The sequence below is a fragment of the Anomalospiza imberbis genome, chromosome 1 (genome assembly GCF_031753505.1).
Source record: "Anomalospiza imberbis isolate Cuckoo-Finch-1a 21T00152 chromosome 1, ASM3175350v1, whole genome shotgun sequence".
Taxonomy (NCBI): Eukaryota; Metazoa; Chordata; class Aves; order Passeriformes; family Viduidae; genus Anomalospiza; species Anomalospiza imberbis.
Window position 1 is genome coordinate 11,723,241 of NC_089681.1, and position 22,167 is coordinate 11,745,407.

The following is a 22,167-nucleotide window of genomic DNA, read 5'->3' on the forward strand; positions in this document are numbered from 1 at the left end:
CTCACCAGCTTGTAGACACTGTAGGACTTCTCCATTTTTTTCCACCAGTTTTTGGCTTAACACAAGTGAATTGGGAAGGGCTAGAAGTAAACCACAGCAGGTGAAACTCCTCATGATATGTTACTATGCCAAGTGAACTTCTGTCATTGATTTAAAGGCAGACACAGATAGCAAATAGGGCACCATTAGGATTCATGGCGTTGTTACAGTGTGAGACCTAATAAATCTTATATGTGCCTTGTACTTACTTCATGTAGTTATTCTGATCACTGGGATTTATTCTTAGCCCTGCTTTTTTTCAGGGATTGCTGTTCCTTCATCAAATGGGGGCAGACTGTCTGCTATGTCAGACTCAGTTTTCTCAACTAGGCACAGATAGAGATGGGAAATGCCTTGGAAAAAGAGAGAAAGGGCAGAGTCAGTTTGGAAGTTGGAAAGGGCTGGATCTGATCTCCTTTTACTTGTGGTGTTATTTCTCTTCTTGAATCACTTTTTACTTTGAGTTAATAACCATTTGCCATTTTCAGAAAGTCAGTAAATACTCCTGGCAAGAAAACCGGTCCACCTCCTACTTGATGTGCCCATAACTCCATATTTAACTCTTGTATGAATCTGCTTGTGTTGTTTTACATGATGAAGTCTAAGGAATATGAGTATTTAAACCATTTACATAAGGTAAATTAATGTTTTTTCTTAGTTTCTATACTTTTGACTTTGCAGTGGCTGTTTGTACTCTGGGACCTGTGTTCACAAATTTAAATCCAGGAGTAGGAACATATTAGCGGTGACTGGAGGAGTATGTGTTGGAATGGACACTGTTGGTGCTGCTTTTTGTCTGTCACTGAAATGTCTGTAACAGGTTGTCACTGACTTGAAAAAAAAATGCATGGCTCCTGAGAATGGAGAGAAGTACAAATAAACCAACCCTTCCTACAGAAACTTGTTTGGCATGTTCTCTACTCTCTTTTCACATGAGAGGCAGCATATGAGTTTTGCTGCCGTTGCTCAGTTTCATATCAGGAGAACCCAGAAGGAGCTGCACTTCCTGGTGATTCCTGGCCCTCCTCTGACCTGAGGGTTTTTTTTTTTTTGAGCTCATAGTTGTATCTTTTTAACTTCTAATGATCTCTCAATTTTGTTTTGATGCTGATGCAATCCATCTGAGATGGAAACAGTGATGAGGAGTTCTGTGAAAATGGGAGCTGGCATTCCCTATGCTGGGTTTTTGTGGAAGTGGTTTAGAAGGTAGCGGGGTTAAATCCAGCTGGTACAACAGGAGCTCTTCCATCTGCTCTGCTCTGGTGTGCAGTTGCTCAGTAACAAGCCTGATCAAGCTGGTTGCGTGTTTAAGTTAAGGCACTTGCTGACTCATTAGTAGAAATACAGTGGTGAGGAAATCCTCTGCCTGCCAACTGACCGTGTACTGTTACAGTCACTGTGGCAACGCGGTGGTGCTGCCTGCCAGGGATACCCATGGCCTGCCCTATTTTTTTTTTTTTTAACATTAAAAAAATATATTAAGAAAAAATTAAAAGGCCCTGAAATTGGAAGGAGGCAATGTTGCAAAGCTGATAAAGGCTCCTCAAGGTGGTCTGTGGAAAGTAGTTCTGGAGTGCAGATCCCCCTTGTTTCATCTTTCTCTGCCTTTCTTCCATGAGCCGCCCAGAAGTTTGGACAAGCCCCCCCCCATGTTGACACAGACTAAATGATTCTTCTCAATTGCTTCTCCACTGTCTCCTGTGCTAATTACTGCTCTGCAGATCTGCTCTCTGGACTGGTTTCTAAATTCATCCAGGAGGCTGAGCAGCTTGGAGGATCTGCTGTAAACATGACTTACCCGGCAGGCAGTGAATCTGCTCTCAAGCCCTCCAAGGAGAATTAAGCCTGTCTGTTGGGCAGCTGGTTTTATCAGTCTGTGTTGCAGATTAAAACATGTTTCAATGTCTTTTCTATCAAATCAGGGAGGAAAAAAAAAATGTTCTTGTTTCCAGGTCCCTGGCTGCATGTTAATAGAGAACTAATTGGCCAAGTGTCAATCACTTGTGCTCCTTGAAGGGAAGGACCATCTCCCCAGTGCCGACCATACATGAGCACAACCTGTGCCTGTTCTCAGGCTGATGGTGATTTTTATGTTTTCCCCACTAGAGACAGGAGCTGCTGAGGTTACAGTGTGTGGAGCCCAGACTGCCAGGCCAAGGATATAACTGCTCCTAGGACATGGGATGTGGTGTAGAGATTGCACTGCTTTTGAAATGGAAAGGTTTAGGGCCTCTCCTAGCCTAGCTGTCAAACATACACTTTATTCAGACTTTTCCCCCCTTAAGCCCCATTTGTGATGCCTGTGGCATGCCTTGTTTCAGCAGAAAGCTCCCTAAGGCACCAGTTCAAGTTTTCAAGGCATTTATGCCATCTCAGAATTGGCCGTCGTCTGGTGGGGAGATGAAGTCTTGTAGGTGTAAGAGCCTCACAGCTCTGTACAGGTCACAGGTTTTTGGGCATTTTGGTTGCTTGTAGTAACTCACCAGGTTTTTCTTGTAGGAGTGTTGAGAGTTTGAAGCACTGAAGGTAATTTTAGTTGAAAGCAAAGGTTGTGGTGCATATGTACTGCACCTTTACAGTTAGTGTGCAAACCAAGGTACAAGATTATAATGGCACATAAGAGACATGGTTCAAGGCCTTCTTAGAAAGAAATCTGAGGATTTGGATTTAAGTATAAGCCAAACAGATTGCATCTTTCTTGATTTCTAGTGATGAGGTTGATACAGTACTTCACTCTTCACCTGCTTTTTTTTGTCCACCTTATCTTGCTGTGTGAGATGAATTTTTTTTCTCTTGATTCACTTGATTTTACAGGGACAAAGTGTTAGTTTTTTACCCCTGTTAAACAAAATATCTCCCATTCACATAAGTATAGATGTCTCAGATATAAATTGTCCTGTCATAACTGGTTCTGGAGCCCTTTTGCAATAGTGTGTTGCAAAACTCTCATTAGGGCTTCCCTGTGTCACAGTAATATTATGCCCATTAAGCAGTAACTCTGCTTTGACACCTCTGTGAATAGCAGTGCAATGCCTAATGAAAACGAAGTTTTACTGGCATGAAAGTGTTTATGTTAATGAAGCTATGTGCATACATGCTGGAGCTTATGGTATAGATATTTTCCTTGCAAACCCCTGAGTGATATGCTGATAAGAGTCTTGCTGAGTCTAATCTGGATTAAAAAATATATCATATTCGGTGTGGCCTTAAAATACAACCAGGATAGGTATGAGGTAAAAATAAGCTTTTCCATAATGCAGAACACTTGGTTTAAGAAGTGGAGGAATATTTAATAACAGGCTATGATTGAACTACCTACTGTGGAACAAAAATGTTTCATTCCTCTGTGGGAAAACTTGTAATTCGTTTTTTCCTAGTTGTTACAACTGTACAACCCAAATGAACAGACCACAGCAGTGGAGTTTGAACCCAGGATCTCTGGATCAAAACCCATGAGCAAATGTTTTGTAAGGTTAAGCACTTACCTATTAGCTTGCAGCCAGTAAGAGATTCCTAAGCCTTATGAAATGGTAAGTAACAGGTGACCAAAGGTAATTTTAAAAGAAAAACTTGACCTGTGTGCCCAATGATGCAGGCTTGGAACAGGAGACACTGTGTGTAGTTCAGTTCTCAGTAACCATGTTCGACAATGGGTTGATAAAAGAAACATGTACTCTTCCCACTAATTTATATTTGTGTTTTGGTAACCCTCTGGTCTGTGAGCAGAAATAGGGGCTGGTCCTGCAAGCATGAGTGCAACTTGAGTACATTGTGCTGTGCCTGAGCCTGGTGAACTCAAGTGCTGAGGGAAAGTGAAGCAATTCTAGGAGTCCAGAGGCCAGCAGGGTACATGCATGCTTCAGGAGTTTGCTGTTGCTGACTCAGCTACAGGGAGGAGGGATGTATGTTTTTCGTTTTCAGAATTGCTTGTCAAGCTGTTGGGGAAAAAGAAACTACTCTGGAGAAGTGGAAGAAGCTTTGTCTGTCAAGAAGGCTGTTAGAGCTTGCAGATCCTTTCCTGTATAGCTTCTGAAATCCAGGTGTGGTTGAAAGACAATGAAGTTATGTGTTACATTTTACATGGGAAACTTTTATTCAGTTTCTGCAGCAATTTCCTGATACCATAACAGCAGCTGAGGAATGGATCAGGCAGAAGGCAACAGTGGTTAGGTGTTCATACACCGCCACATTGAAGCCATTTCTGGAGATGTGAGAGAGTTCGTTAAGAGTATATTTGCAGCAGCTGCAGCAGAAAGTGAAGAACAGTGTGTCAGATGTAGCTGAAGGATAGTGGATAGCCTGAGCAAGTGAAGTACTGCATCCTGAGATCAGTAAGAAAGAGAGGTCGGGCTCTCTGTTGTAGCTTGCTGAAAGTTTGCAGCTTGTATCCAGGCACAAGCTCCAGAGCATCTCCCAGGTCACAGTGCCTGCTCCGGAAACAGGCCCATTTCTTGGAGCGTCTGGGATTTTCTGCGAGGCATCTCCTTCAATCCAGCACTGACCTGGATTGACCCTGTGTAGCTCATGAGGCAAAACAAAATTGTAGCTAGGGGACACTGGCTCTAGTAGGCAGACCCCAAACAAAATTGAAGGCTGTTAAAATGTCTCATTGAATTATGCTGCTACAGGAGCAGAGTGACTCATAGTGAAGCTAATCACCTGCTGCTTTATCTTGACTGCAAAGAATAGATTGCTAGTTAAACATTTAAAGGTCATAATCCTAGTTGTATTAGTGTTGCTTTCCTCCTTTCCTCTTCCAACCCCATTATGCCTGGAGTTACTAGGGGAAATCAAGCAGATACTCTGCAGATCTGTGTTCTGAAGGTGAGACTCAGTATGTTTATCTTTCAGACTCACACTGCAGACCTCTATGTGTTCATTTATGAGAGAGATCATGCTGAAAAACATTGCATTGGCTCTGCACAAATTTCCCCAAAACATCGCCAGTATGACATTGGTGTTCTGTGCAGAGTCAAATTTGAAGTCCTAGATATTTGGGGGTTCATTTTGTTCACAGGGAATTCCAGGAGCGAAACTGAAGCTCAGGTCCCTATTCCCACAGCCAAGCAAGTTCAGTATTTTCAGTTAATAGTACTTCGTTCATTAGGCCAAGAGCATCTTAAAGGAGACAGAGTTTTCTTGGTCCCGCCTAAAGTGGCTATAGACCTCTCTAGTTGACTGGGAAAAGAATAGACTTTCTTTCTGCCATTAACTTGTCTGTGTGGGTGAGCAGAGGAACTGCATCACCTCGATGGAACAATCATTACTGTCCCTGCAGTTGTCCCCAGTTGCAGCAGCCATTGTCAGGAAGGCTCTGTAGAGAGAGGACGTGGGCTCTGCCTGGTGGATCTTCCCATACTCTGCTGTAAAAGAGCCTTCCAGGCTGATGAAGGTGATACACTTTTCTATCAAAATGCTGGTCTAGCTCTTCTAAGTCATTCATGCTCTCCTTATGTCCAGTTCGCTGCTGGGAGTCACTAGGACAGATGGTGTCTGCCTTGGTGGCTCTCCTGGAGAAACATTCAGATGGTGCTGGAGCAAAACTTGCAGGTAAAATAACAGCAAGCCATGCTAAAGCATCTAAATCTCTAGGTCACTTCAGAAGTCAGTGGGTGCAGTGGATATGACCAGCGATATAAGCAGAGTGTTAGCACTTGCAATTTAAATATAGATTTTGAAGGAAGTTTATAATTTTTTCTGCATATGTATGTTTTATGGCAGGAAACGTATCCTGCTATAAATTACTCTGTTTGAGAGGATGCATTAAAGACTGTGTGTGACTTAAGCCTGGAAGTTTTTCCTTTCGGAAGTGTTGGCTGTGCTAAACTGATAGACCACTGGCATGTTTTAAGCTTGACCATTGCCTTACTTTGGACTGGGACGAGGAGAGCATGGTGTCAGAACAACATGTTTCCCATCAGCTGCCAAGTTCTTGTCCAGAACGATCTGGACAAGCTGAATCAATGGGCCAAAGCCAGGCATGAGGTTCAACAGGGTGAGGTTCTGGGTCTTGTACTTTGGTCACAACAACCCCCTGCAATCCTACAGGCTTGGGGAAGAGTGGCTGGAAAGCTGCCCAGCAGAAATGGACCTGGGTTTTATGGACCAGGGCAGTGATTGTTTCCTTGTACTCAGCACTTGTGAGACCACACCTCAAGTCCTGTATCCAGTTTTGGGCCCCTCACTACAAGAAGAACATTGAGGTGCCTGGAACATGTCCAGAGAAGGGCAGCAGAGCTGAGGAATAAGATGGAGAACAAGTCCTAAGAGGAGAGGCTGAGGGAGCTGGGGGTGTTTAGTCTGGAGAAAATGAGGCTCAGGGAGACTTCATAGCTCTCTACAACTCACTGAATGGTGGCTGTAGCCAGGTGGGGTTTGGTTTCTTCTCCCAGCAAACAAGTGAAAGGACAAGAGGAAATTACCTCAGACTGTACCTCAGGGAAGGTTGAGGTTGGGTATCAGGAAGATTTTATTCACTGAAAGGTTGGTTAAGCATTGGTACAGGCTGCTCCAGAAGGTGGAGGAGTTTCCATCCCTGGAAATGTTCAAGAAATGACTGGACATGGCATTTAGTGCTGTGGTTTAGTTGACAAGTTGATGTTTTATCAAAGGTTGGACTTGATGATCTTGGAGGTCTTTTCCAACCTAAATTTCTATGATACCTTGGTGGCCAACCACCACATGAAGCAGTCTTGTGAAGTGAGGGAAGATGGACCTTGGTCTGATGTGTGGTGAGGTGTTGGGAGATGCTCTGTGTTGGTTTCTGTCTCTATGCCCATCTTTCTAGTGGGTGTCCTCATCTGTAGTGGTTCATTTTTTTAGGAGGGATCCTTGGATGCCCTAGTGGCCTTTTCCAGAGTTGCAGAACTGCTGTTGGGAGACATTGATGTAACATAGGGACAGAAGGGCCCAAAACTTCCAAAGGAATAGGGTGGACATCCAGAGATTCCCCATTTGTGCCTGGCTTTGCAGTGTGCCTGGGGCTGTCCCTGGCCAGCCTTGCTCAAACCGCATCACATCAATTTGGTCAAAGAGCTGGCTTGAATCCTGAACCCATCAGACATGTGCTGCTGGCCGTAGGGAAAAGGGCCCCTCACTTGTGAGGGCTGCTGGCTTGTGCAGATTTTGGATTGACCTTTGACCTCACTGTCAGATGGCAGAATAAATTAATGGCAGATATATTTTTAAATGAGCAGATTGTACTTTCCCTCTTTGCATGCTTGTTTCAAAATATCTTTTCTTGAGCTGTGCCTTGGCAGAGAGATTACTGAGGTAGGTGCTTATCCTGCCTCAAGCATTTGAGGTACACCCAGTTTAGAAACAGGTCAGTGTTTCACACTGACAAAGCCTGATAGCATTGAAGTTTTTTGAAATGTGTCCAGTGCAACTCTGTTAACGCCTTAAAGCAAAGGTGCATTTTCAATAGTCAACAGCTACACTTGGCTAAGGAGCACCTGTCCGTGTTACTCTGTGGAGGTGATTCCAGACAGGGAACAGGCTGAAGGAAGGGGGTGCCCTCTTGGAAAAAACCTTCTGCTGAAAAGTCTCTTCACCGTTTTCTTGCAAACTGATTTCTTTAGATGTTGTTTATTCTTTCTTTTGCAAAAGGCAGTAAAACTTCAAAGGAAGCTGTATCATACCATGTTCTTCATGCACTTCAGGTTTAAAGTGGAGTCTTCACACATTTGGTTATAGGTAGAAAAAAGTGTCCATGGGGATCTGCTCCCTCTTCCTGCCCATTGTGACTGCTGATTGGACTTGCAAGAGCTGCCTCTATTAAGGGGCAGTCATTGGATAGGTAATTGCTGATGCTGATTTATACCTGTTTTCTCTTAAGTCACAGTCTTAAGTGCTTTAAAATAGTATTAGGTTTACTTTTGTTTTCACAGCAGATAACTTGCCATGTCTTTCTTTGTAGCTCAATACATTTTTTAATTGCTTCATGCCTAAATCTCCCTTTAGCTCACCTACATTTTAGCAGTCTTGGTATAAAGCTTTGTTAACAGATAAACTGGAGCTCCTTCAGTGTGATTCTCTTCTTACTAATTTTACACAGGAGTCTGCCACAGGATTTTTTAGTGCTTCCCACCTCCACTGCCATAGGGTTTTGCCATATCTTCCATACAGGAAAATAATGCATGCCCTGTGAGTACTGGTGGTTTATCCTGGGTTGACAACCTTTTTCTTCTTTATTATCATCTGACCTGCAAGCCATTCATTTCATAGCCTTTTGATCCTGTTGGGAATGCCAGATTAATGAGACTAACTACTTACTGTGGACAGATTTTTTTCATAAGCAGAGAAATACTCCTTACATCAAGACCCAATTATACCGTCCTTACTCCCGTTTCAAAAACCAGTTCTTTGGGGGCTGCCTTTTTAATTGAATCATTTATTTTACCTACTTTAAACAAACTGTTCAAAAAATCTAGGCTAATGCCTGTTGCAAGCAGTTGTATCTGAAATGGACTGCAGCTGGACAGATGAAATGTGGCAATTATTTCTGTGGAAGGCATGCCCTTGAGTTCACTCAGGATGAGTGGCAGGGTTGCTGCGGAAGAGGAATTCAGAGATGCTCATGGCCCGTGCAAGTGCTGCATTGCAGTTACTGCCAGCTTGCGTCACAAGCAGACACTCCAGCAGCCCAAGGGCTCGTCGGGAGCCTGAGGACAGCGTGGCTTTGGTACCATGTAACAACAGATCTCATGGTCTGTGTTTTCTGTGCTTCTTAGTGCATATCTTGTGCCTTCTGTGCAGGGAAGCCTCTATCAACAGCTCTCTGTTCTCCTTAATTCAGTGTAAAAAACTGTGAGTGCTTATCCATTTACAGCAGTTGGGTTGGAGGGCTTTTTAGCCTCATTTTTTAATATATGTTTAGAGACTTACACATGTCATACTGTGATTACAGCATTGCACCATTTGAACCTGTCTGTTTTAATTAGCAGTTGGCATTGCCCTATTTATAGATAGATGGAAAAAACACAAGCTAGCTAGTTTGCAGTGCAGAGTGTATTTTCTTCTGTTGGCAAGTAGTTTGTATCCATTTTTTCATAGCTAAACTGGCTTGGCAACCTGCAGATGTTGCAGGCATTGGGTACTGATGCTTGAAATAGAAATGGACTCTGAAGAGGATGTGGGGTGGGGAGGAATAAATCAGAAACTGCTGTTGCATTGGAAGCCTATTAAGACTGATGATACAACATGCTTACCAGAGTGTAACTGCAGAAGATGACCACATGAAAAACGAGCACATTAAAAAAATATATATTTTAAATCTTGCTTCTGTCACATTATTAAGGTTCCTTTTCACTTTGGCATGTTGCGGTAAAAAAACTAGTTACCAGTTACCAAGTGTTTGGCTGTCCAGCATGGTTAAGTTGGTTGGTGGGTATTTGTACAAGCAGAAGAAACAGATTGATTCTTTCTGAAACAAGTTGTGTCTAGTCTATAAATAATGTGAAAAGTATACGTGTTTTTCTTTTTAACTGCAACTTTAAATTTGCAAAAGTTTTGGCCTGCATTGACCCTGCAATGCCCAGGAGACTGTCAAGAAACCAGAACAGCATTGTGTTATTAAACACTGGGTGTTAGCTGCTCCTCAGGAACTGTCTGCTGATGCACTTTGCTCTGGGGAAAACAATTTGAGGCACCTTTGCCCTCTTCAAGAAGCTCTCCTTAAATAAAACCATAAATTACTTCTCAGTGCACATGCTAAATACAGGCACAGGAGTTGTTGTTGAGCGGCTCACATGGAGGTTGATGGGTACAAAGTGACAAATGCTTTGCTCTGTAGAGCATTTGGTTGCAAGGATTTCAACATAGTTGTGTTGCAGCCTGGGCTTTGCACAGCCTGTGGACTTGTGGTAGGGTAACACCATTGTCTTGAAAAACATTGCTCATGAGTCAGTGCCTTAAAACATTACTGCCTACCCATGAGGGGAAGGCAGGCAGTTCAGTAACTCCCTCCCTCCTGCACACCTTTTCAGAGCAGCTGCATTCTTACACTGCAGCCTCTATTTCCCATTGTCTTGCAAGATTTCAACCTTTCTGTGTAGGACTGAGCTGACCACACTGGTAGCAGCAGGTAGATTTGAGTCAGGTTTACACTTGGTGATTTGGGACTAAAGCCCAAGAGTGAAAGCTTCCAAAACTTGGGGGTTCTCACTTTGGTCAGCAGACTAAAATGTCGTCATCTCTGTTGGCTCTTGGTGTTACAAACTGCATTTGAGACCACATGGCAGGAGTTGAGCGATCCAAGACTTTTCTCAGCATGTCCAGCACAGTAATACAAATGTGGGTTTCCTCAGACACTCTGTGACTGTGTGCACGTTTGAGTGTGTAATTTCTGAATGACCTGTCCTCAGGCTGACTGTCTTTGGGAGAAGAGCTGGTGGAATTGATCCTGCTTCACATGGCTGAGCAGTCTGCAAGTAAGGGGAAACCTTTCATGTAGCAGTATCATAGTGAAATATTGGAATGCGGGTTACATGGTGCTAAATCAGGGTAGTCTCTGGGGGAACACAGTTAATAAATTCTAAATAGGAGGTGACCCTTTCTGAGCACTTTCTCTACACTTGTAATTTATATGCTAGTCCTGTGCATTACAGTGCTTAAAGCCTAGGCACCTACTCTTGTCTTTAATGGCCAAATTAATAGCTGTAGGGCACAGCCAGCTGTTTTGTAGGTGCAGGCTGATGAGGTCTGTTAGACGAACAAGGGAGTATCAGAGCGTGTGAGGAGTTGTGAGGTTTAGATGGATTTCCTGCATTACCAGAGATGTCAAATGACCAGATGAATGTTTCTCTGCTGAAATCAACTTAATTGTAAAGCACTGTTCATTTTTTTTACTTTTTGAGAAACCTGAAGAAATGAAGCAAGTTAGCAATTGGGCTGGCTGCTTTTTGTAGGTAAACTTTTATTGGTTTTGTGTAATTTTCAAAATGCCACAGACTTTATTTTTTCATAGGCTGGGTCATGACAATCCTGGTTTGTGTACTTATAGTGGGTGTTCACATTCCTTTGATATCAAAGCTTTTACTTGCATAAAACAAATAAACACTTTCCACATATATTTGCTGTGTTATGTTGACAAAGCAGTGCCAGGGGTGCTTGGAAAACTGTATGTTTGAACTGCGGGGACAGTGGACTCTGGATTTTAGGTAAGGAAAATAATTTTCACAGAGGCACTAATCAGCAACTGGAAGAGAAGCCCAGGAATCTCCACCCCTAGAGACACTCAAAAGCTGGACTGGACAGACCCCCAGGAACTTCATGAAAGTTGTCCCTGCTTTTAGTGGGCAGTGAGCAGACCAGCCAGCCTCCCAAGGTCATTCCCAGTCTTGTCTCTCTGTTTTTTGCTGAGTGAGATACTGAAAGGAAGGACTAATAACCAAAGGTGTTACATCAGTGTTTGGAGGAGAACAGGGACTTTGCTTCTCTGGAAAGACGGGCATCCCCTAGCAAGAGTGTTGGTATAGGTTTACATGATACCTCTAAAGCCTTAGCAGCACTCTGTATGTGGATTGCAGCCTTGTTTAAAACTGCCCAGTCCCAGTTGGTCCAGTCATCAAGGACTGTAAGATGAGCAGGACTTGGCTAGAATAGTAATAGTACTCTAAATGTTTGTCTTGTCTGGAGTGTAAGGTGGGAATACCCTCCTGCTCCTCTCCGTGGGGGCTGTTCAGTGTGAGGGGGTTCTAAAGGTGTTCTGCACTGCAGTGAGAGAAGGGATAAAGCAATGGAGAAGGATAGGTTCTGCTCCTCTTTCAAGGTTTAAATTTCAGGATTTGTAAAGCCATGTTCTTAATTAATCTTTGCTTTTCTTCTGTCTTTTGATTTCTAGTCTTTCTCATTGATTCAGGTCCTGGTTTTCTGAAGCTTCTTGCGGTTGTTCTCACTACTAAGGGTGATGGAGTGATATTTCAAATCTTAGCCTTCCTGCCCAGCTCTTACAGACCTGGTGTGTGGGTCACAGCAGGCAACTCCAGCCAGATCAGGTGCATCTGCTGTTCCAGGGGTCGAGGTGTGTTCACTGCAGTACAACAGAGCTTGTTGCAAGAGGAAATGCAGTTATTCTGCCCTCGCAGCAGAGCATGTCCTTGGTGTTGGCGTGCCAGTCAGCGCTGCTGAGTGTCTGCTGTACACTGTGCTGCTCATGCTGTACACCAAGGCAGCTTCATTTGAGCTTTTCTGCAAGATGTGCCTTTTTGTGACTCAGAGAATCGAAGCTTTTCTCCTGCTGCACTCTTCATGGTTTAAGCAGGCACACTTTAAAGGCAGCCTGACAGCATAGATTATTTGGATGGATTCACGGGATAAACAGGAGTTTGCCTGCAGAGCATGTGAATCTGTGCATTCAAAGCAGCCAAAGATCTGGTGAGCCCAGCCCTGTGCTTGTAAGATGTCTCACCTCTGCACGCAGCCTTCTGTGAGCTTCACTTGCTGCTTAAAAGGAGAAAATGTACTTTTTCTAAACTCAAAAGTTCAGAGTTTGCTATGTTTTTAAGAACATGTGTTTGCTGAGTTTCAGGCCAAAAGCACAAAGACCTCCAGTTTCTCTGCTTGGAGATGGCTGTCCTCATTTCACTTTCTGTAACAGGTGGAATAGATCTTTTTTTTAAGCCAGATTCACTGTTGTGTATCAAATTCCTTTGTACTGCAGGCTCAAACAACCAGCTGGTGTCAAACCCATGTGGTGACATTCTCCTTTGCCTTTGTGAAAATTCATTATATTTTAGTAAGGCTGAGGAAGCTGAAGTGGGATGCAGCCGAATTTTAAATAAAAGCAGCCTATCAGTGAGGACAAAACTGGTTAAATGTTTGAGAGTTGACCTGATAAACAGCACAACTGTGTTAATGCCAGGCAATACAAGCTTTGAGGTGATTTGGATAACTAAACACTAGTGCCCTGGATTCCTGCTACCCTCTTGCTATCTGCCACTTGATTAAAGAGGTGTACAGATTCTCCATGTGCCTGCTGCAAAGTCTCCTGGGGTTTAGAGGAGAAGTCTGCAAAGTCAGTGTGTTTTTAATCACTTCTACCAAGCCATGTTGAAATGAGCTTGGAGTCATAATAAATAAACCAGTGAGGATGAAGTTGAATAATGGGTATTTCAGTACATATTTGAGATGTTAAATGGCCTTTGGAGCACACAGAGCAGCTGCTTTGAGAAAGTACCAAAAAGAGAGTGTGGCCTTTTGAAGCACCACCATACCCCACGTATGGATGAGTTGCAGTTAGAGAATGTTAACCCTGAGCAACGGCACGAGGTTGCCCCAGGAGAGGAAACCATGTCCCTGAATACCTGGGGCAGGGACAGAGCTTTCCCTTGCACCAGGGCCTGAGATGTTGCACTCAATGCTTAGGTGTGCATTGAGCCTTTTGATGGGTTGATGATGATTTATCTCTATGTAACTAACTGAAAAATAATAGACATTCTCCAGAATGTCTTGAACTGATAATTTCTTAAGGTGGTTTGAATGATTTTTACCTCCCTTTGTTACCCTCATGATCTTTCCCTCAGTTCACTAAGGAAGTGTGCTCTGCTGGAAGAAGTGACAGCAAATAAAAATAGCACTGCCTTATTTTGCAGATCTGCTTGCTGTGGGGTTTCAGTTAGATCTGCTGACATGGATTTAAAAATAAATTTTTCTTCTGCTTTTTGCACCTGCTTGTCCTGGCGGTGCTTGATCTTGTGCTTCAGAGGCAGCAGCCATTTGGTGGTAGCTGAAATCCTTGTTGGATTGGGATCAGCAGCACAGGTAGTTGGGAGACCTGAGTTAAGGGGCTTTTGGGGCCAGAGGTGTTTGTGAGGCCAGTAACTAAACATAAAGAGGGGAAAGACCTTGCAGGCTTTTTAGAGCCTCTGTGGGAGCTGTCAGTTCAAAATAAGCAGTATGTGTTTTGCCAAGCGTGCAGTGGAATTGCAGTTGGTGTTCCAAGCCATTTGCTGTAAGTGTATTATCCCTTCCCCTCACTGAATATTGCTGTAATCTAATCAGATTACATCGCAGTTCATCGCTGGGCCCCGGCACAGGGAAGAGTTGTACTTCAAAAGAACATAAGGATCTTGAGTTACTGCCTTCTTCTCACGTTGGGCTGACATTAAGTGTTCATTTAGAGCCAGATTCATGGAGGTATGGAGATCAATGAGTCTGGCTATCTAAATAGGCCTGAACCAGATCTCCATCTTTCCACTGTCTGGAGCATGCAGTGGAGTCTTGTCCTCAGTGCAGCGAGTGTCCCTGGCTACTGGAGCTGGCCTTTACCTGCCCTGTGGCTGGCAGCTCGGCTCCAGAGTCCTGCACAGGTGTGAGAGGTTACTCCAGCTAAGTGCACAGGCTTGGTTTGGTGTTCTTCAGCTTCAAGAATTGTTTTCCTTACAGAGTTCTTTTTATTAGCCTGTTCTGGTTTTTGTTGAGAGCACCAGCTTGGTAACTCGTGTCGCGTGCTTTCCTTGAGCCATTGATGGGTGCAGCAGCTGGAGCAAAGCAGTTGGATCTGCACAGATTAGGACTGTAAGGTTTGCTGAGCTGTGCATAGACTGTTTCTGGAAATACATTTTGCTATAAATCTGAAAAGAAATAGGGAAGAGGTATGGGCAATATCAGTGGACAGCTTGATTGTGAGTACAGATATTTAGCAGACCCGGTATGTTTTCAGAACTGAAACTATTTGTATTCTAAAGAATAAAATGCAAATAATGGAAAACGCTATTGTGGCATTTGCTTTTTTAAACAAATACGGTTTTAATCATGCTTTGGTTTTGTGGCATTAAAAACTTGATGCAGAATTCTAGGTTCATAAAAATGAAAAAATTAAAAACAGGCACCTGTGAGAAGGGATGGATATTAATTCTTGAAAGAAATCACCAGAAGCAAAATTCTGTCTCTGCTGCCAACACCATTTCTGAAAGGGAGAGGAGGAGCGAGCAAGCCAGCTTGCACTCCTGACACAAACACCTCAAACTTGAGCATTTTGTTCCTGGGAAACACTTCTGCCTGGACTTTTGCTGCTCTCTGACAGGATGTCATGGTTCAGTGATGCATTTTGTGTCTCCTTACAAATTCATGAATGAATGACAGACTTAGCTTCTCAGAAATTGAACTGATGCATCCTACGACAACTTAAACCTTGCTAAAGCGCTTCTATCCACCTGTGTGTGTGACATCCTATTTCAAAGCAAAGGGCCACAGGTGAGCTTTGCATGCCCTGAAGGCTGACTAAACCCTAAGTGTCCAGAGATCATAGCAGGGCTGGTTCATGACCATGTTTATGTGTTGGATGGACTGTGTAGTGACCTCTGTGTGCGCAGGTGAACTTCTGACCCTGCTTCTTTAATGGCAGTGCTTGTGTTGACTCCCATGGGGTGAGGATTTTGCTAAGCTAGAAGAACTGCTTAAGTAAGCAAAAATGTTGCTCACTGAAGGAATAAGCAAGCTCAGAAGAAATCACAAGAGCTTTCTTGCATATTGTTTAACAAAGTGACTGGAACATGGTCACAGTCTGGTCACAGTCTGCTACAAGGACTTCCGAAAGCTGGTGGTTACCAGGGCAGGCTGTGGGCTAGGGGTGGCTCAGGCTTCCTGTTCCTTTGGCTTCTTTGCTGCTTTAACTAACTGCCACTGCCACTCTTCTCAACTCCTTTGTCATCTAAGATCAATGACAATGCAATTAGCAATCCTGCTAGTCCCATCCATGAACAAAGGCTAGTTTCTTCTGCAAATGAGAAAATAAGCCATCCCCTGCATTTTCCTCTCAGCTGGACTATGTGGGGCTCTGGCAAATGTGACGGAGAACTTCATAGCAGGGCTCTGTAAATATGTTTTCCAAGTAATTTGCCCAAAAGGGCACTCAACCAAACATTGCAAGCAATCTGTTCCTTTGCAGTGACAACTGCAGAGGTGCAGTATATGACAACAGCCTGCCAGAGCTGTTTTATTAAATTTGGTTAATGTAAAATTCATAGGTGAGTTTGACCTTGAATTTGCATTTGTTGATCCAGTCTTCACTGGGAGATGTCTAAATTAAATTTAAAAAAAAGCATCAGGAATTTTTTTTTCCAATTTTGAGCAGCAGCTATCAGAGACTACCTAGTGCTGCTCAGAAAGGCTCACAGCTGTAGGAATAAGGGTGTCCTGTTTTCTTTTCCTGCCTTGTGGATGCTGAACAACATCTGTCAGCAATTTTTGATGTGTTTTTCCAACTTGCAAGCCTTACCTGGAGACTGCTGACATCCTGAACATAGAGAGCTGCCATAGCTCTGCTTTCAGGTTTCTGTCCTAGTAGTAATACCTGTGCTAGTCAGTTTTAAGCAAAAGCTGTCCTTTTTTCTCTGTTTGCTCTAACACCCTGGAACTGATTCCATCATCCTTGAGTTTCATGGAGGCATCCGTATAAAAAGTTCAGCAAGATCAAGGTCTGTGCCCCATGTAATCAGTGATGGAAACTGCTTGCTCTTCTAGCAGCGTGAGTTTGGATAAGGGTTGAGTAAATGGCCATTAGCTTAAAATGTCCTACTGTTAGTCATTTGTCATAGCCTCCATGTTCAGAACTGCATTTAATAATCCAGCCTCCATTCTGCTCCTGCTTTAATCTTTACTCAGAAATGGATTCTGATAACTTCGAAATTACAAAAATATTACAGCCATTTTTCATCATTCTCTCCCTTTTGGGAAAGAGGGAAGTGGCTGGCACATTTGGACTATGGCCTTGAAGATAAAGGTGAGCTTGTTAGACAGTTGGAACCTTAAAGGCGCTTCCTGAAAGGCAGCATCTTCTGAGGCTGCTGGAATTGCTCAGGAGTGAAGTGAGAAGAGGAAGATAAAAGGTTGATTGTAGCGAGTTGTTTGGAGTATATAGAGGCCATGCAGTTGTACAGCTGCACATTTCATCAAATAGTCATTTCCTTGATAAATGATCATGATGAGATACAAACATAATGACTCCCATAAAACAATTGAGTCTCTTTCCTACAGTCTCTCCCTGTTGTCTCTCTGTGATGTTGAGTGACAATCAAGCATCGAAAGAAATCATTTATGTCCTTTATAGTGGACTCATTGTGGTGTTGTGGTCCACAGATTGCTGTTTAATTATCTCACATGAAAAAAGTTTGTGGTGTTTTACAGGCTTAGGCTGGAAAGGGAAAAGCAGGAAAGGTGAGAGTGAAGGCACGTTTTGCCTTGCAGAGTTGCCTTTTACTTATGAGAAGTAAGGCTGATGTTATCACCCACTTTCTAATCAAATTTGACAGGAGCATTTTGTTAAGCCACTTTCTCTGAGTGGGCATTCTGATGAATACAGCTCTCATCTCCTGTTTCGAAGTATTACTTTACACTGTTCCCAAGCATTGTTTGCCTTACTGGATGAATTATTATAGTATGTCAGAGAAGCAGATGATTCATGGCCTCATTTTATAAACTGAGAGGCCAGAGCACAGCAGTTTGACTTGCAGAGCTGCAGGGCAGTGAATGGAGCCCACGTTACCCACCAAACATACTCATGGTTTGGTGAAAGGTTTGCTAGTGTGGCCTCAGCATTTCTCTTTGGGAAATCACAGCTGCTGGAGGATGTCATTACTTTCTTCAGGGACCTGCTTATGAGTGGAGATGGACACTGCATTTGGTGTATTCCTGACACACTTCTGTCAGATGCTCTTTTTGCCATCACATCTGTGGGTTGATAGCACTGAAAAATAAGTTATCTCCACTGGTCTTCTGTCTGCCTGGCTCATGGTTCCATCCTTGAGTCAGTAGGCAATTGGTCACTTAGGGAGCAGGTTTTGAAAAGGTAAACCATAAATTAACTTGGAACATAAAGCAGGTCTTGTGTGGCTGTGGCATTGCCCACTGCAATAACCTTGTTCCTAGATTTTTGCTTGGGTGCATAGCCAGGACCAGGACTTGCACACGTTAATGCTGCTTGTAAGGTCCATCCCTGTATGCAGAGTGCACATGTTGGCTGCCTGCTCTGGCTGTGAGTAAACTACTCATCAAACTGTAATTTATATAAAGCATAGCTGAGTCTTGTTCACTGCAGCTGATACTGGATAAAAGAAACAATTCCAAATTACTATCCCTTGTTACATTTGGATATTTTCAAACCACTGCAGTGGTACAAAATGGTTCCCTTCTGCCACTTTGTGTAGCCAGCTGATCCCAGACCGTTGGAGACAGGAGCATCAGGGCAGTTCTACTGGTGGGAACCAGCCCTACAACCTGCTGAAAGCTGAGATGAGCCCTTTGCACTGCGGGTGTTCCTGGAAGAACAGCTGAATGCATTGGTGATGGCCATGGTCCTCCAGCTCAATAAATCAAGGGGTGGTGAGAGGCTTCTGTTTAATTTTTTTTTTTTTACTTTCTTGGGAAGGATTTGTATCCTTGACAGCTAATATAATTGGGAACAGGGATGTAAAGCTCTGTTTAACTCCAGTGCTGTTGGAGTCAGTCGATCATAGATTGAGGAGAAGCAGTGGGATTCAGGTGTGGGACAAGATGGGCTGGTACTGTCCTTGGTTTAGTCTGGTGACCCTTGCCAGCCCTGACCCACTCCCTGCACCCCTCTCTGGGTCCATGCTGACTAAGCAGAGCTGGCTCAGCTCTCCCAAACTTTTCAGCAGCACCCCTCATTCTTCTTCCCAAGCAGAATCCTCAACCCATCTTCAGCAACCCCTTGTTTCCAGAAGGGACATCAAAGATTTCTCAAAACCATTTCTTTTCCTTTTACTTTCAGTTCATTAGATTAATCTTCATTCACAGAATAAAATTAACACCACATCCTTTGATGTTCTTGTAAACACGTATGGATAACATGAAGTGTCAAAATGTGGGAAGCCCACTCATCACCAGCCAGTTGTGTTTGGCTTTTTTCCATGGACAAACCTCTTTATTCCAGGCTTAATTTATTTTGTTTATTGTTTTTTGGATATTTTTTTTTTTTTACTCTGAACTTTGGCTGTTCTGCTGACCTTGCCCATCCATCTGTACTATGTGTTGAGGGGATATATTTATACTTTGGTTGATCATGTTTCACTGAGAATTGTTACCTTGGAATTTAATGTTAATAATAACTGACCCTTGTTTCCTAGCCTCCCCAAACACACAGTTTCCTTTTTATTGTTCTGATACGACCCTTCTTTTTTTGGTACAACAGACTTAGGAAAGCAGTGTCACTTAGCTATTGATGGTCCTTAATATTCCAGTATTTCAGTGAGTTTTCAACCTTAAAAACCTACTTATTGCTTAAACTCGCTGCTGGTAGCCAGGGAAATTTTTGGTTCATTTCTTGTTCTCTGCCATTGCAGTTGTGTACCACATTAGCCTCTGAAATAAAATTACTTTTTTTGGCAGTGGATCCAGAGAAAAATGCCCATGTTTTTGGACAGAAAGCCACTCTTTGTGGATGCTGTCCCCTTTCTCCACTTGCTTTCTCGCTGTTAAACCTCTCCCCATCTTCTGTATTGCTTTTTTGAGTTACTGGAGTGTCTCAGCTTGTGCAAGTGCAGCATCACTGGAAGAGATGGGTACACATTCAGCATGGAGTCCGTGTGCTTTTCCCATCTGTATGCAACGAGGCTACAGCTCTTTGACGTTACCAAATAATATTATTTCAAAAGCTCCTTATAAAAACATGATTAATCAGTCAAGTGACAAAGGATTTTGTGTTTTATCATTTTGAACAATATCAAATAACCACAGTTTGTTCCAGTTATTTAGTGTCTTTGTTCCAGAGCCATTTCATGGGCACAGGATTTAATTCTGCAAAAATGCAGTAAGATGGTGACTTGATTTCATGTTTAAAAAAACCAAAATGATCAAAAATGTTAACGTTTCTTTGGAAGATTTTTTTTTAACTTGAGCCAATACTATTTTTAAAGCCTAGGGAAGATTATACTCTATTATACAAGTTTAAGTTTATTTTAATAATCAAATAAGAGTCCTAAATAGATGCTGATATATTCACCGTTCCAGAGTGCACTACAGCTGGGAAACAGTTCGTAAGAAGGTTGATGTTTGTATCCTGAAATAGTAGATTTGACGTGCAAATGGCAACTAAGCGAGTACCAACACTAACACTAACGGAAACAAAGTTATGTCGCGATTGAATAGGCTGATCGGAGCTGGTGATGCGGGTGCAGCGGGAGCAGGGCAGGCTCGGGAGCAGCGGGAGCAGGGCAGGGATGTAGCGGGAGCAGGGCAGGCTCGGGAGCAGCGGGAGCAGGGCAGGCTCGGGAGCAGCGGGAGCAGGGCAGGCTCGGGAGCAGCAGGGCAGGCTCGGGAGCAGCAGGGCAGGCTCGGGAGCAGCGGGAGCAGGGCAGGCTCGGGAGCAGCGGGAGCAGGGCAGGCTCGGGAGCAGCAGGGCAGGCTCGGGAGCAGGGCAGGCTCGGGAGCAGCAGGGCAGGCTCGGGAGCAGCGCAGGCTCGGGAGCAGCAGGGCAGGCTCGGGAGCAGCGGGAGCAGGGCAGGCTCGGGAGCAGCAGGGCAGGCTCGGGAGCAGCGGGGCAGGCTCGGGAGCAGCAGGGCAGGCTCGGGAGCAGCGGGAGCAGCAGGGCAGGCTCGGGAGCAGCAGGGCAGGCTCGGGAGCAGGGCAGGCTCGGGAGCAGCAGGGCAGGCTCGGGAGCAGCGGGAGCAGCAGGGCAGGCTCGGGAGCAGCAGGGCAGGCTCGGGAGCAGCAGGGCAGGCTCGGGAGCAGCGGGAGCAGGGCAGGCTCGGGAGCAGCGGGAGCAGGGCAGGCTCGGGAGCAGCAGGGCAGGCTCGGGAGCAGGGCAGGCTCGGGAGCAGCAGGGCAGGCTCGGGAGCAGCGCAGGCTCGGGAGCAGCAGGGCAGGCTCGGGAGCAGCGCAGGCTCGGGAGCAGCAGGGCAGGCTCGGGAGCAGCGGGAGCAGGGCAGGCTCGGGAGCAGCAGGGCAGGCTCGGGAGCAGGGCAGGCTCGGGAGCAGCAGGGCAGGCTCGGGAGCAGCGCAGGCTCGGGAGCAGCAGGGCAGGCTCGGGAGCAGCGCAGGCTCGGGAGCAGCAGGGCAGGCTCGGGAGCAGCGGGAGCAGGGCAGGCTCGGGAGCAGCAGGGCAGGCTCGGGAGCAGCGGGGCAGGCTCGGGAGCAGCAGGGCAGGCTCGGGAGCAGCGGGAGCAGCAGGGCAGGCTCGGGAGCAGCAGGGCAGGCTCGGGAGCAGGGCAGGCTCGGGAGCAGCAGGGCAGGCTCGGGAGCAGCGGGAGCAGCAGGGCAGGCTCGGGAGCAGCAGGGCAGGCTCGGGAGCAGGGCAGGCTCGGGAGCAGCAGGGCAGGCTCGGGAGCAGCGGGGCAGGCTCGGGAGCAGCGGGCGGAGGGAGCCCTTGCCCAGCGGGGATTTTGTCCCGCCTGGCCCGGGGCGCCGGCCAACGGCGCCACCTGCTGGCGATGCCGGGAGCGCGCCGGGACCCGGGCCGGGCTCCGCAGCGCCAAACCCTTTGAGGCTTTGGGTCTAAAGAATCCAGGGACGGGAAAATTGCATCGAATCCCACCGGTCTGTTTCTAAAATGTGGAAATAATTTGTTCACAGATGCCCACTCTCTTGACAGCTGTGCTGCTTGGCTTTTGATATCTCAACCCCTTTTCTTTCAAGTCTTCTGCTGCGGGGTTGAGCCTCATGGCGCAGAAGGTGCCTGGAAGAACTGTGTTGTAATTGTGTTTGGTTGCTCGGTTCTGGTCTCTAGGCGAACAGGAATTAATCTCTTCCTGGGGTGGCAGTTACCACTGAGATCTACCCCGTTAATAGCCTAGTTGATTATACACTTATTATTAATCTGTTTTACAATCGCTCTGGAAGACTTGGCACCCCCCTCGTGGTTGTTATGCCTCTACACCACAGGCAGGAATCTCATCAGGGGTCTCACCTGCCTTTTGGTTTTTGTTTTTCAGGTGGTACGAGGGAGATTGGGTCTGCTCTCACCAGGATGTGTATGAGGCACAGAAGTATAGAGTCCAAACTCAGGCAGTTCTCAAGGTGAGTGGCTCCATACCTGGTCCAGCACTGGAAGATCCTCTTTCATGTGCTGCTGGGGAGCATCTAAAGCTGTTCATCAGCATTGGCTTCTCAGCTGACCTCTGCCCGTATCACTGAGAGCAGCAGTTGTTTTCTCCCTGCAGCACATTAGGTGCT

At 45.1% G+C, this 22,167-nt stretch overlaps 1 protein-coding gene across 21 annotated transcripts in view; it reads left to right on the forward strand.

The window, feature by feature from the left end:
- MTSS1 (MTSS I-BAR domain containing 1) overlaps window positions 1–22,167 on the forward strand; it is a 127,420-nt gene that overhangs the window by 70,756 nt on the left and 34,497 nt on the right. For 20 of the 21 annotated variants that reach the window (XM_068181374.1, XM_068181366.1, XM_068181383.1 and 17 more), the window contains one exon: window positions 21,927–22,011. In XM_068181374.1, the coding sequence (XP_068037475.1) occupies window positions 21,927–22,011 (85 nt within the window). Of the gene's footprint in view, window positions 1–21,464; window positions 21,532–21,926; window positions 22,012–22,167 lie in introns of those variants that run through there. The other variant, XM_068181465.1, reaches the window with a different exon arrangement.